The sequence below is a fragment of the Lithobates pipiens genome, unplaced genomic scaffold (genome assembly GCF_037356315.1).
Source record: "Lithobates pipiens isolate NorthernLeopardFrog02 unplaced genomic scaffold, aLitPip1_a1.2 Scaffold_8, whole genome shotgun sequence".
NCBI classification, from domain to species: domain Eukaryota; kingdom Metazoa; phylum Chordata; class Amphibia; order Anura; family Ranidae; genus Lithobates; species Lithobates pipiens.
The window spans coordinates 278,173,753-278,186,627 of NW_027507903.1; the positions used below are offsets into that span (position 1 = coordinate 278,173,753).

A 12,875-nucleotide genomic window follows, 5' to 3' on the forward strand; every position below is an offset into this window, starting at 1 on the left:
ATCTCAAAAATATTTGCAGACCCCCCCCCCAAGAGAAATAGGAAGTAAGTTTGCCCAACTTTTACTGCGAGCCATTGGTTCCCTTCACTCTTATTTGGGTTTGACAGACCCAACCAGGACAAGGGCTTTTGGAGGGGACTGCAGGGTGACCTCTTGCCCACTGACTATGGGCCCTAGCATTTAAGGGAACACTACTCTTTAGGAGGTGTGTGCCTGGGGGACCCTTGGAGTGGTCTTGCTTCGGACTCAAGTCCATGTTTCCCCAAAACATACAGACTCTGGGAACTGGAGGACCCATATACATATTTGGGGTCTCTATGCCCAAACCAGCAATGACTGCTTTAGACTGTGAGACTCAGAGCAGATGTTAATATAATCAACTCAAGCAACCTGATGCTGGTGGGCTCCTGCTGTAGTCTAAATATTAAGGTGTTATGTTTATTAAGTGTGTTTCTCCCATTGTATGCCTCCTAGGTGTGCATTCCCATTGTTGAGTCACCTATTGTTTCTGTCTGTTGGCTAATTTGGATAACTCTGGGAGGTTCCTATGATGGGATTTGCCTTGTGTCAACTTTACCTCGTTATCTAAACTTTTGTGTAATGTTTTTGATAAATATTTGGTTTTATTGTTCATGCTGTGACTGATCTACTATTGAAGTGTATAAAAACCTGTATTTCTGTTCAATAAATGGTCATTCCTTTGGTTCTTATCCCAACATCTTGTCTGTGTATAATGCTTGGGGTAGAAGGGCTGGTATTAGCTCGCGGTCTACTGGAACAGTTTGGAGGGCAAGCAGTTCCACCACAGTTGGGTCCTGTACTCCTGTGGATAACTGGGTGTCAACACAGGTAAAGGCCAATCTTAAAATGAGTGGAGCGAGCGCTGTACATACGCTTGGAGTTGGTTTCGGAGTGAGCCCACTTTACCCTGCTGCATTAGCCATTGGCTCATGAGTACAAGATAATAAGTACAGTTGTCAGGACATGGACTTGAATCTGGGACCTCAGCTGTGTCTGGCAATTAAACTTCTCACTGAGCTTTATGAGATGCTGGACAGTGCCTTGTCGGATCCTTTAGACAACCCTGTCTTATACCTTGATTTCAGCTGAACCTTGAACTCTTTGCTCCTCCCATGAACTTCCTGATATAAGCCATGTTTCTTCACTTCCTCCTTGCCAGAATATGGTGCTATCTCCAGCCTGTATCTCGCTCCTATCTTCCCTGCTGCCGTTTATATTTTATCTGCTCGTTATCGACCCTTGGCTTGTTCCACGACTATGCTTCTGCCTGATCCCAACCTGCAACAACTCGTTACCGACCTTTTGGCTTGCTTTCTGACCACGCTTCTGTTTGATCCTTACCTGCTCATCCGCTACTGAACCCCGGCTTGCTCACCTCCTGGTGGGCCGATCCTGAGGACCGCGACCTGGTACTAACACGCAGCTAAAGCCATCTCCTCCATCAGGAGCTCTGGTGAAAACAGGTTAGTACTTAGATTCCAAACCTCAGATGAGCCTGTGTCATCTGCCAGGGTGACTGCATGTGTACCTATCCTGCTGGTTAGTGGTAGTCCTGCAACTGCTATAGCAATTGGTCTTCAAGCCTGACCCCTGATTGTGACAACAGTCCTGGAATACTAGATATATATCAGATTTACCTTTTCTGCATCCTTTAGATTGTTCTTCAGTTTTGGGCGAAGAATTTCTTTTGGTTTTCTTCTAGACTCAAACACAGCTCTTTTGAAGATCATCACTGCCATCTGATGAAAAACAATAATTTGGTTATTATATATACAAATTTACTTGTGTATCTACAATTTGTTAATCATATTTAGATTATACTTTCAAATTTTAAGATAAGTCTGTCACATTAATAGGCTGCCCACAAACAAGCAGATGAGTCACTGACAGCAGGTGGTCATACGACATCTGGCTGTCCTCAAATGCATTGCTGCTCTACTGTGAACTGCCACAATGTTCTAGGCTGATAACCATTATCGGTATTTTGAAATGTAGCACTTCTGACCAAGGAAAGGGCTCATTATTACCCCTAGGGAAGCCCTACATATCCTAATTCCTGACTAAATGTCACAAGTGATACTGCAACTTAGTCAATTGAAACCAAGTCTAAACCTTCACCCTGCTGGGTACCATGCATCCGTAATAAGGGTGTTTTAACAAAAAAGTTTTGGGAATTTGTTAGTTTTAAAAGTTTTAGTGGTGAATCATGCTGCTATTTCAAATATGAGAAATGATTATCACAAAATACAAAACATATTTTTTAAATTTGTATTTGTGTTTTTCATGATTGATTATACAACTTTAATAGGAGAGGTTACATATTTTGTTTGTTCTAATGGTTTAGAAGATGGAAAATTGTTGTTTACATCTTTTTAATCAAGAAAGAAAAGTATTAATGAGTATTAACTAGATATTCCAGCAAACAATTACTAACACAGCAAAATAATTTATAAGGCTGCTCTCAGTTTTTTCCCTAAATGTTCTGCATATAATCTTCTCTATTTTTTATTTTTTTTTGCGAAATGTTACATATTTGCCAACATGATTTTTTTTTTAAATACCGGTATATAGTATCAACGTATTCAGATTCCTGCTGCTATTCATTTTTACGAGTCAAGCCAGCCATAGAGGATTTAAAATTCAACAGGACCTGGATGAATTTAGAGCCATCTGTGGGCAGGCTGGATGTATTAATGTCGATCTATCGACTATACCCGCCAGCCGTGATTATTGTATTCTGACAGTGGAGAAATCTCCCACTATAGTGCAAGCACAAGGGTTTGCCCCACTAACACTGACTGTGCTGATAGGGGAATCAAGCAATTTTCTTTCCTTTACTACTTCCTAATACTTACTATCCCACTGCCTTCACTGTCTAAAAGAGGTACAGCTGCCTGAAAAATCTTCCATCTGTTGATCCCTACATAAATAGAGGACATAGCAGAGATGTAGGGGCCAGTGGAAGGAACCACAGCATGTGACAGCATCTGGAACACCCAGAAGTGTTGGCTACAGAAAATTTTTCAGCAGCATACGTGTTCAGGTTTAAAGGGATGAGGTGGCAACCCTACACTGGGCACCACTGACAACACTAAGAGGCGGTTCCCACTGGTGCAATGTGGGAACCCTGCAAATCCACTGTGGGTTCCCGCATCGCATATCTCCCGGCGGCAGTTCACACTGCCCTATGCAAACTGCTGGGAGTGTCAGTTAAAAGTTAATGACACCCCCAAATCAGTTTGCATATCGCAGTGCGATCTGCAAACTCAGATAGGCATCGGATCTCATGGGTGTGAACATCCATTTTCTTAGACAGATAAAGATTTCCTTTGGTGGTATGTAAAAGAGAAGTAAAGGATTTTTTTTTCCCCCATCATACTTAGCTAGGTGGATGCAGCATCAGTCCGATGCTGCATCTGTCCCCTGGTGCCTCTGCATTGAGAACTGATCGTTTGAACATCGCCAATCAATCAGTTTTCAGAGCTCCATGAGCAGAGAGCTGTAGACTGTTAGTCACAGCTCTCTGCTCTGCTCCCTCCTTGCTCATCAGAGCGCTGAGCTGTGGAGTTGGCGAGGTGGCTAGCTCAATCTCTCAGTGGCTCGCTGAGAGGCTGAACCAGATGTCTTGCCCAGGCACTTGACAGATCAAGACTCCGTGGTCGGGATGATGCTGTGCCTGGACTGACATCTGTGACATCAGCAGAGAACGGGCTGAAGTCCACTCTCTGCTGTTTTTCTTTGTTTCTGTCATAAATTTAGGCCAAAATGTATTCTGTGACATTTGTTAAAAATAACCCAATTCATTGTATAGTATTATCTCATGTCTTGAGGCCCTAAAACGCCAGGGTAATACAAATACCCCCCAAATGAGCCCTTTTGAAAAATTTTTGGAAAATGAAGAAATAAATTAAAAATTTTCTTTTTTTTGTCTTTTTTTTTGTCACCAGAGCAGTACAGAGTCATCATGGTGTGGCAGTGACTAAAAACAAAAAAAAAGACCTGCCTCTTATCCCTCCTTCCCTACCTTACCCCCCCCCCCCCCCCCGCCCTTTATTTTTTCCCTCTCACTTTTTCTCTCTTCTTCTCCTCCTTTTTATCTTCTGCATTCTCTTCTTAAGCCCTCTACATTATGCCATGTTGCACAGGGCTAATCAGACCACATCAGTATCCCTTCAGCCCTCCATCTCATGGGGTGCCCTAAGCCTTGAGACAACATGTGTCCTTCTCTATCCCTACCAAATCTTTTCTGGTACCTAACCCCCCCCCCCCCCACACACACACACACACACACACTCATGGCATGTTTTTTTCACTATGAATGCATTTTACAGTCAAGATCTGATCCCTGTTATAAGTAATCATTTTTTTGAATGGCATCCATTCATGTACCAATGTTTACTACCAATGCCCAATTGGCCACAGCCATCACAAGGTAGAGGTCCACTGTGACTAGCCCCTGTACCATGCGATAACTGTGACCAATCACAGAGATCACAATAGTACACAAAGAATGGCTATAAATAAAAGCAATTGTGTACTGTTGTGATTAGTCACAGTGATCACATGGTACCAGTCACAGTGATCACATGGTATCAGGCCCAGCCCAGTACAAAATCTGTCTTTCGACATGTCCGGTGGACACAGCGGGTGAAAGACCATGCCGCTGCATGACCCCTAGGGCACATACGATGAGCCCACCTGGAGGACGCCATATGACACCCACCTAGGATAGTAATGCTCCTGCTCAGACATAACTTTACGGTAGGCCAGGCAAGTGGTTAATATATTGCAGTTAACCACTTCTTAGATGTGCTGGCTGTATTCGTTTTCTATTTTGGATTGTTTTCTTTATTTTCATCCTGTAATTCAATCAGTAGCACACTGTCTGTCTTAGGCCTTGTACACACGATCGGACATTCAGACGGAAAATGTCCAATCGGATCGCGTTTTCGGATAATCCGACCGTGTGTGGGCTTCATCGTGTTATCGGAATGTCCGACCAACAAAGTTTGAGAGCTGGATATAACATTTTTCCAACAACATGATACGATCGGACTTTGTCCGATCGTTTGTAGAGAATTCCGACTGGACAAAGTGCCACGCATGCTCAGATCAAATTCTTAGACCAAAGCTATTGGCTACTAGCCTGAACGTAGTCCTGTCATAACTAAATAACGTCATCACATTCCGAACGATCGGATTTTCCGACAACTTTGTCCGACCGTGTGTATGCAACACCAGTTTCGGACAAAATCTGATGGATTTTGTTGTCGCAATGTCCGACCGTGTGTACAAGGGCTTAGGGTGTCTCCAGGGCAGCCATCAGAAATTGTGGGGCCCCTTAGACAGCTTGAGGCCTGGGGCCCCCCCAGGCCTAACCACCAACATTTCCCAGGGCCCATTCACTGGCCATCCCACCAAATCCGCCCACTAGCTATCCCACCAAGTCCTTCAGTGCACACACTTTTATTTTAACACTCATACAATGTCATATATGAAAATGCACACATGTATTATAAGTCATTAGTGCTTTCAAGGTTTAACAGTAGGAAATTATATGCCAAAAAGAGACATCCAGATCCAGCAGCTGAATGCTCTCAGCCCCCCTTACATGTGTATATATGACACGCAGACACAGACAGACATACACACACACATACACATGTACACAGACATACACACGCATGTACACAGAGGCACACACACGTGTACACAGAGACATATACACACACACACACACATGTGCACAGACACATACACACACATATGTACACAGAGACATGTACACAGACACATACATGTACACAGACACATACACACACATGTGCACAAACACATGTACCCATTGAACACAGACACACACACACACACACGTACCCATTGATCACACACACACGTACACTGACACATGTACCCATTGAACACACACATGTACACCCTCTCCCCCTTCACTTGTAGAACAGCCCTTACTTGTAAGGTGGTGTTCCTGGTCTCAGCTCTTGTGCAAACACGAGGAGTGCACATGCAGGAATTTGCCAGCGGTGTCCGCAAAGAGCCCAATGCAAGCTCAGTGATACAGCTGCCAACTCACATTCACTCCAAAAGCCAGCGCAGCCACAGAGCTCCCCTACACCAGTCCTTGCCTTCTCCCACCTGGCCAGGCCCGTCCAGACGCTCAGACCCCTTACAGGTGTATGGGCTGTACCCCCCTGATGGCGGACCTGGGTGTCTCCACTCAGAATGGAGGAGCAACAGAGACTCATTTGGCCAGCAGCACTATCACCATCATTGTTTCTTTAATGAATAAAAGATGAAAATTTTAACACCCCTGTCAGTGTTAAACATTTATTTATACAAGTATTATGGCGCTCATAAAAACACCCACCCGCCTATCACTATTTTTCAAGAAGTGAAAAACACTTAATAAACACAATATTTAAAAAACATATTAAAAAGGCATAATGATAATTCTGCAAGTAATAATGCTATAGGTGCAATCAGCACAAGAGGGGGAATGGAAAGGGATGGGGGGGATGGGAGTGAAAGGGGCGGAAGTAGAGGACCGCTTCCTTAACTAGGTCTAAAATCCGACAGGGAAGGGGTTAATCACTCTCAGGGGGGTAAAAACTCTCAGGGGGGTAAAAGTACGGCCCAAACACGGCAGCCATCCAGTGGAAACTGAAACAGGTTCCCAATTAGTACTGTAAAGATAAGAGAGAGAGGCGCCTCTGAGTGTAGACTGTAAAATTCTTATTTAATGCATAGGTGGTTAAAAACACTCACATTAAGTAGTGCATTAACAGGCAATGTAAAGATTCCAAACCGGAGGGAGACGCTCAATGTGTCATCTGTATCCCTTGCGCTGGGGGAGTCCTGTTGGCGTGTGTCCGCTCCTGGGGGCTGTATTAGATGTGCAGAGCCGGCCGATGTAGAGCAGTGAGCATTAGTCCGAGGCGTGGAACGCACGAGGAACTCCAGGCGACGGCATCCCCTGTGACGTCATCTCCCGTCGCCCGGAGTTCCTCGTGCGTTCCACGCCTCGGACTAACGCTCACTGCTCTACATCGGCCGGCTCTGCACATCTAATACAGCCCCCAGGAGCGGACACATGCCAACAGGACTCCCCCAGCGCAAGGGATACAGATGACACATCGAGGGTCTCCCTCCAGTTTGGAATCTTTACATTGCCTGTTAATGTACTACTTAATGTGAGTGTTTTTAACCACCTGTGCATTAAATAAGAATTTTACAGTCTACACTCAGAGGCGCCTCTCTCTCTTATCTTAAACATTTATTTCTCAACTCTCTAACTGCCACTTTACCTGGATAGCTTGGTCTGTTATAGGAAGTTGAAAAATAACAGACTTACTGGCCAGATCAACAGGTAAAAATAAGAAAGGAAGCATATTTTGGGATACTACTGCTTTAACCTGCATGGCATTCAATCAACTTATCTTTTTATTCTCCAATTGTCTTTTTTCTTATTTTTTTGTGGAATTTAATATGATTAGTTGTTACATGGCAACACAGACAGTTCTTATTTTACACAATTTAAAAATGAGACTCAAAGACCAGAGTCTTTATGCTGCTTATGAAGGAAGATGGAGGGGGCTTCCTCATTCTTCTCAAAATAAGATACGCAAAACCTTTAATTGTCCTATCATCACCTAGGAGGTGAATAGAGATTTGGGACACAGGCAACTCTGATGTTTTTCATTGATTTTAACTCCAGCTTTGTAGCCTAAAGCTCAATAATATCCTCTAATTAAGGTTAAAAGAGGCTTACCAGCAACATTTGCCATTTTTTTCTTTGTTGAAGTTTGATTCTTGTGGGAAATTAACTGCTAAAATCATCTTTTCTATATTGATTTAAACATTTATTCGCAAATATAATTATACGATTTTTTTCTTTTTCCATTAGGAAGCTTGTCATTTATATAACTGAACCTTATACTACAAACATTATATACAGGTCCTAGCCCCAAAGTAGTTCCTTGAAACTGAGATGTGAAAATGGCAGATGATCTTTTCCATGCAAGAAAATCCGTAACAACAAATTTCAGTAAAAGAAGATTATAGAAACTTATAAAAGAAGCCTCACAGCAAGTATTACAAAAATGCATTGTATGAATCACTGACTCACGTGTATGTGAATATCTTATTGAGATTGTAACTCATGCCTTGAACCAGTCAATGCAATACTTCTTAAGCCACAAAAAATGCTTGTTTACCTTAAGAGTGGACTCTTTAAAAGCTTTCTTTGCTCCTTCATTGTAGGAAGAATCACTCATGTTTTCAAGCTGACTAAGCTCACTTATCTTACTGAGAGCACGACGAGCAAACACCTAAAAAGAAACACAAACATCAAATACAACATTTTGCAATAATTCTCAATGGTATAAAAAGAAACAATGCACCATCGAACAAACATTAATTATGGCATAATCTTCTGTAAACAAGGAAGGCCACAGGCCACTGGGGGCCTTAAAAGATATTTGTTTTTACTTAATTTATTGGAAATTATTGGATAGAAACGGAATTTATTTATTTGTATTTGTAAAAGATAAAATAAGTTTGTGTTTTACATATTCACTACAAGTATAATACGGCAAATGGAATGCTGCATTGGGTAAAGATATATTATTTTAGCTTTGGAATACTGTATATAGTACGGTAGGTGCTAAGAAAATCTAACAACTTTACGTGACGCCAAAAAATTTCAAAATCTCATGGTCTGTGAACTTGCTTGAGGGAACATTATAAACATTATAAATAATGCAAGGTAAGTTTAGCAGCCAAAACATTGATTTTTACTAACAAGGTAAAGCGACGTTATGAGTCCTAAAACTCAACTCCAAACAAAAAAGTTTTTAACATTTATAATAGAATGAGAAAGAGTTAGAAACCACACTTGGGTTTCAATTGCTGTCTCAGCAGCAATGATTTCCCATTGCTTCCTTTTGAAACCTGTAAACAGGACAAAGTGAAGTAAAACCTGTGCAACAGAGAAACAGACATCAAAACTTGACAGGTGTTTTATTCATTCTTTTTTTTTTTAGCTACTTTTGAGTTATTGAAGGAAAAATTTAAATATTGGGACAATGTTCAATATGGCAATATGGCAATTATTATGAATTATAATTTACAACCTAAAAAATTAGAGAACATAATAAGAAAAAAACATTGGTCTATAATTAAAGGAGATATACAGTGGGGAGGGGGATTCTCCTGGATAAACCAATATTTATCTATCGAAAAGCACCAACCCTGAGAAATCAAACTGATTAAAAATGTAGTAGACCCTCCTAAAGAGAGACATTTTTGTTTTTTGAAGGTAAATGTTATTATAGCTGTACCAGGGTGAATAATATTAAAAATAAAAGGGAAAAATGCATACACCAAAAATAACCAATAGAGCAGTGGTCATCAAACCTGTCCTCAGGGCCCATTAACAGGCCAGGTTTGCAAGATAACTGAAATACATCACAGGTGATATCATTTGCTGCTCAGTGATTGCAGTATTCTAGTCTGCATCTCCCCCAAGGTAATACATAAAACCTGGCCTGTTAGTGGGCCCTGAGGACAGGGTTGATGACCACTGCAATAGAGAATACATTAATAAAGAATGTATTAGCTGCCACACAGAGAGGGTTGTGTATTGTATACAAAGCCCATGTGGCTTAGAGTACATGGGATGCACTAAGGGAGCATTAAACAAGAGTATAAAAGAACATATCTATAGTATCACTATAGATTACAAAAAAGTATTATTTATCAAAGCACTTTTATTATATCATGATAACAATGTCTCAGGTTTATAATTTCAGTGTGTTGAAAAGTTTAAACTACATTGGCGGGGGAATAATAAAGTAAAACAATTAAGTCAGAAGGAATCTAGGTGGATATTCAAAATAAAAACATTAGAGCCTAAAGGGTTAAATGTTGCCCTAGATTGAAATGGCTTTATTAATGACTTTTAAAAGTATGGGTAATATTAAAATTTGGACACTAGATGGTGTTGGTGTACATTTTAACAGGGGTTAAATATCAAAAAATTGTAAATAAAGGTTTATGTTATTGTAAGTTTATTTTTTTTTTTAAATATAATAGTTTGGTTTTATTCTGAAGATTTGTAGTGGGATATGCATAGTTCTAAGCAGTTTTAAATAGATGTATAGTGGTCTGTAAGTAAGGATATATCACCATGGCAACCAGTAAACAAGCAGTGGTGTTTTCAACCAACATGTAACACTGGCATACGATTCTTTGAGAAAGTCATGTGTCTATGACGAAACGCATCAGTGCAGGGACAGTGATGTCATTACGTTGTACCAAAAGTGAGCAGGCACCACATCGAGCAGTGCTGCTCACAACAGCGGTCAGTCCTTTAGGTGATATACTCATTTCTTTGTGGTGCACCAAAATAATGCACTTTTACAAAGCTAAATCTGGTGGATCTGGGTGTGATGAATATTGGTGCAATTACTAATTTAAACTAGTATACATCAGAAGGAGAAAGAGAGAAGAATTCTAAGTCCACACAGTGGTATCTGAGATCCCTTAAAGAGCAAAGCACACATTTAACCTCTAGAGATCAGCGCTATAGCCGAATGACGGCTACAGCGCGGACCTGCTTTGCCGGGACTACGTCTATTGACGTCGTCCCGTGCACGAGCGGCCGCCTGTGCGCCCCCTGAGGGGAGCGCGCGGCATGCTCTGTGATCGGTGAGTCTATGAGACTCACCTGATCACGGATCCGAGCAAGGGGTCGATCCCGACCCCTTACCACGTGATCAGCTGTCAGCCAATGACAGCTGATCATGTGACAAAACAGAGCCGGTAATCGGCTATTTCAGTGCCACCTATTAGTGCCCATCAGTCCCATCTATCAGTGGTACCCATCCATGCCACTCATCCATGCCACTCATCCGTGCCACTCATCCGTGCCACCCATCCGTGCCACCCATCTGTGCCATCTTATCTGTGCCGATCTTTGCCCATCAGTGCCGCCTTATCTGTGCCCATCAGTACTGCCTTATCTGTGCCCATCGGTGCCACCTTATCTGTGCCTATTAGTGCCAACTTAACTGTGCCTATCAGTGCCCAACAGTGCAGCCTATCAGTGTCCACCAGCGCCGCCTCATCAGCGCATTTCAATGAAGGAGAAAAATGGCCTGTTTGCAAAATTTTATAACAAACTATTAAACATGATTTTTTTTTGCATCTTTTTTTGTTTGTTTAGCAAAAAATAAAACTCCCAGATGGAATTAAATACCACCAAAAGAAAGCTCTATTTGTGGGAAAAAAATGATAAAAATTTCATTTGGGTACGGTGTTGTAGGACAGCGCAATTGTCATTCAAAGTGCATCAGTGCTGAAAGCTGAAAATTGGTCTGGGCAGGAGGGAGGTTGAAGTGCCCAGTAAGCAAGTGGTTAATCTATAGATCTTTATAAGTAGGGATGAGCTTCGTGTTCGAGTCGAACGCATGTTCGACTCGAACATCGGTCGTTCGTGCGTTCGCCGAATTCCGAACGTTTGGGCCGTTCGCGGCAAAATTCGTGTGGCCCACAATGCACTGCGATGGCGCAATGCATTGCTGTCTCACGATTGGCCAAGCATGCACTGTGACCCCGCATGCTTGGCCAATCGCAGCGCCAGTAGCGGGAAGAGCAATGGTTGGTCACAGGCATCCTGCCTGTGGCCAATCATAGCTCAGACAGTGTAGTGCACGCCCCACACTATATAAAGCTGCCTTTCAGGCGGCCTCGTGTAGTGTTTGTTAGCATCTGAAGCAGTGGGTGTTCTGTGTACCTTCAACACAGTTACACACCAATCGTTTTTGGCTGATTTACTATTTTGCTCTTGTGTAGTGGTTACTGTCTGTGCCCTGACCGCAGTATACACCACTATATTCACCTCACCTATATAGCTAGTGATCTAGCTTTAATAATAGAGCTTGCAGTCAGTAGTGTTAGTGCGTGCTGTCTGCGTGCTCTGTACCCAGTACATACCACTATTTACACCTACATAGCTGTTCTCTATTTGAGCCCGATTGTCATTTGCTGGAGTTATTGGAAGTTGTGTGTGCCTCCAGCACAGCACAGTATACAGCTGTATATGCCCCTTTAACTCTGCTGTTTTCTTGTTATTGTCTGCGTGCCCTGACCGCAGTATACACCGTGATATTCACCTCACCTATATAGCTAGTGGTCCATCTTTAACAATAGAGCTTGCAGTCAGCAGTGTCACTCAGGAGATAGTGCGTGCTGTGTGCCTGCTCTGTACCCAGTACATACCGCTATTATCCACCTACATAGCTGTTCTCTATTTGGGCCCGATTGACATCTGCTGGAGTTATTGGAAGTTGTGTGTGCCTCCAGCACAGCACAGTATACAGCTGTATATACCCCTTTAACTCTGCTGTTTTCTTGTTATTGTCTGCGTGCCCTGACCGCAGTATACACCGTGATATTCACCTCACCTATATAGCTAGTGGTCCATCTTTAACAATAGAGCTTGCAGTCAGCAGTGTCACTCAGGAGATAGTGCGTGCTGTGTGCCTGCTCTGTACCCAGTACATACCGCTATTATCCACCTACATAGCTGTTCTCTATTTGGGCCCGATTGACATCTGCTGGAGTTATTGGAAGTTGTGTGTGCCTCCAGCACAGCACAGTATACAGCTGTATATACCCCTTTAACTCTGCTGTTTTCTTGTTATTGTCTGCGTGCCCTGACCGCAGTATACACCGTGATATTCACCTCACCTATATAGCTAGTGGTCCATCTTTAACAATAGAGCTTGCAGTCAGCAGTGTCACTCAGGAGATAGTGCGTGCTGTGTGCCTGCTCT

At 42.4% G+C, this 12,875-nt stretch overlaps 1 protein-coding gene across 2 annotated transcripts in view; it reads right to left on the reverse strand.

Annotated features, from left to right (window-relative positions):
- CFAP54 (cilia and flagella associated protein 54) overlaps positions 1–12,875 on the reverse strand; it is a 538,848-nt gene that overhangs the window by 442,489 nt on the left and 83,484 nt on the right. For both annotated transcript variants that reach the window (XM_077472059.1, XM_077472058.1), the window contains exons 7-8: positions 8,253–8,366; positions 1,659–1,760 (exon numbers count right to left, since the gene is read on the reverse strand). In XM_077472059.1, the coding sequence (XP_077328185.1) occupies positions 1,659–1,760; positions 8,253–8,366 (216 nt within the window). The remainder of the gene's footprint in view (positions 1–1,658; positions 1,761–8,252; positions 8,367–12,875) is intronic.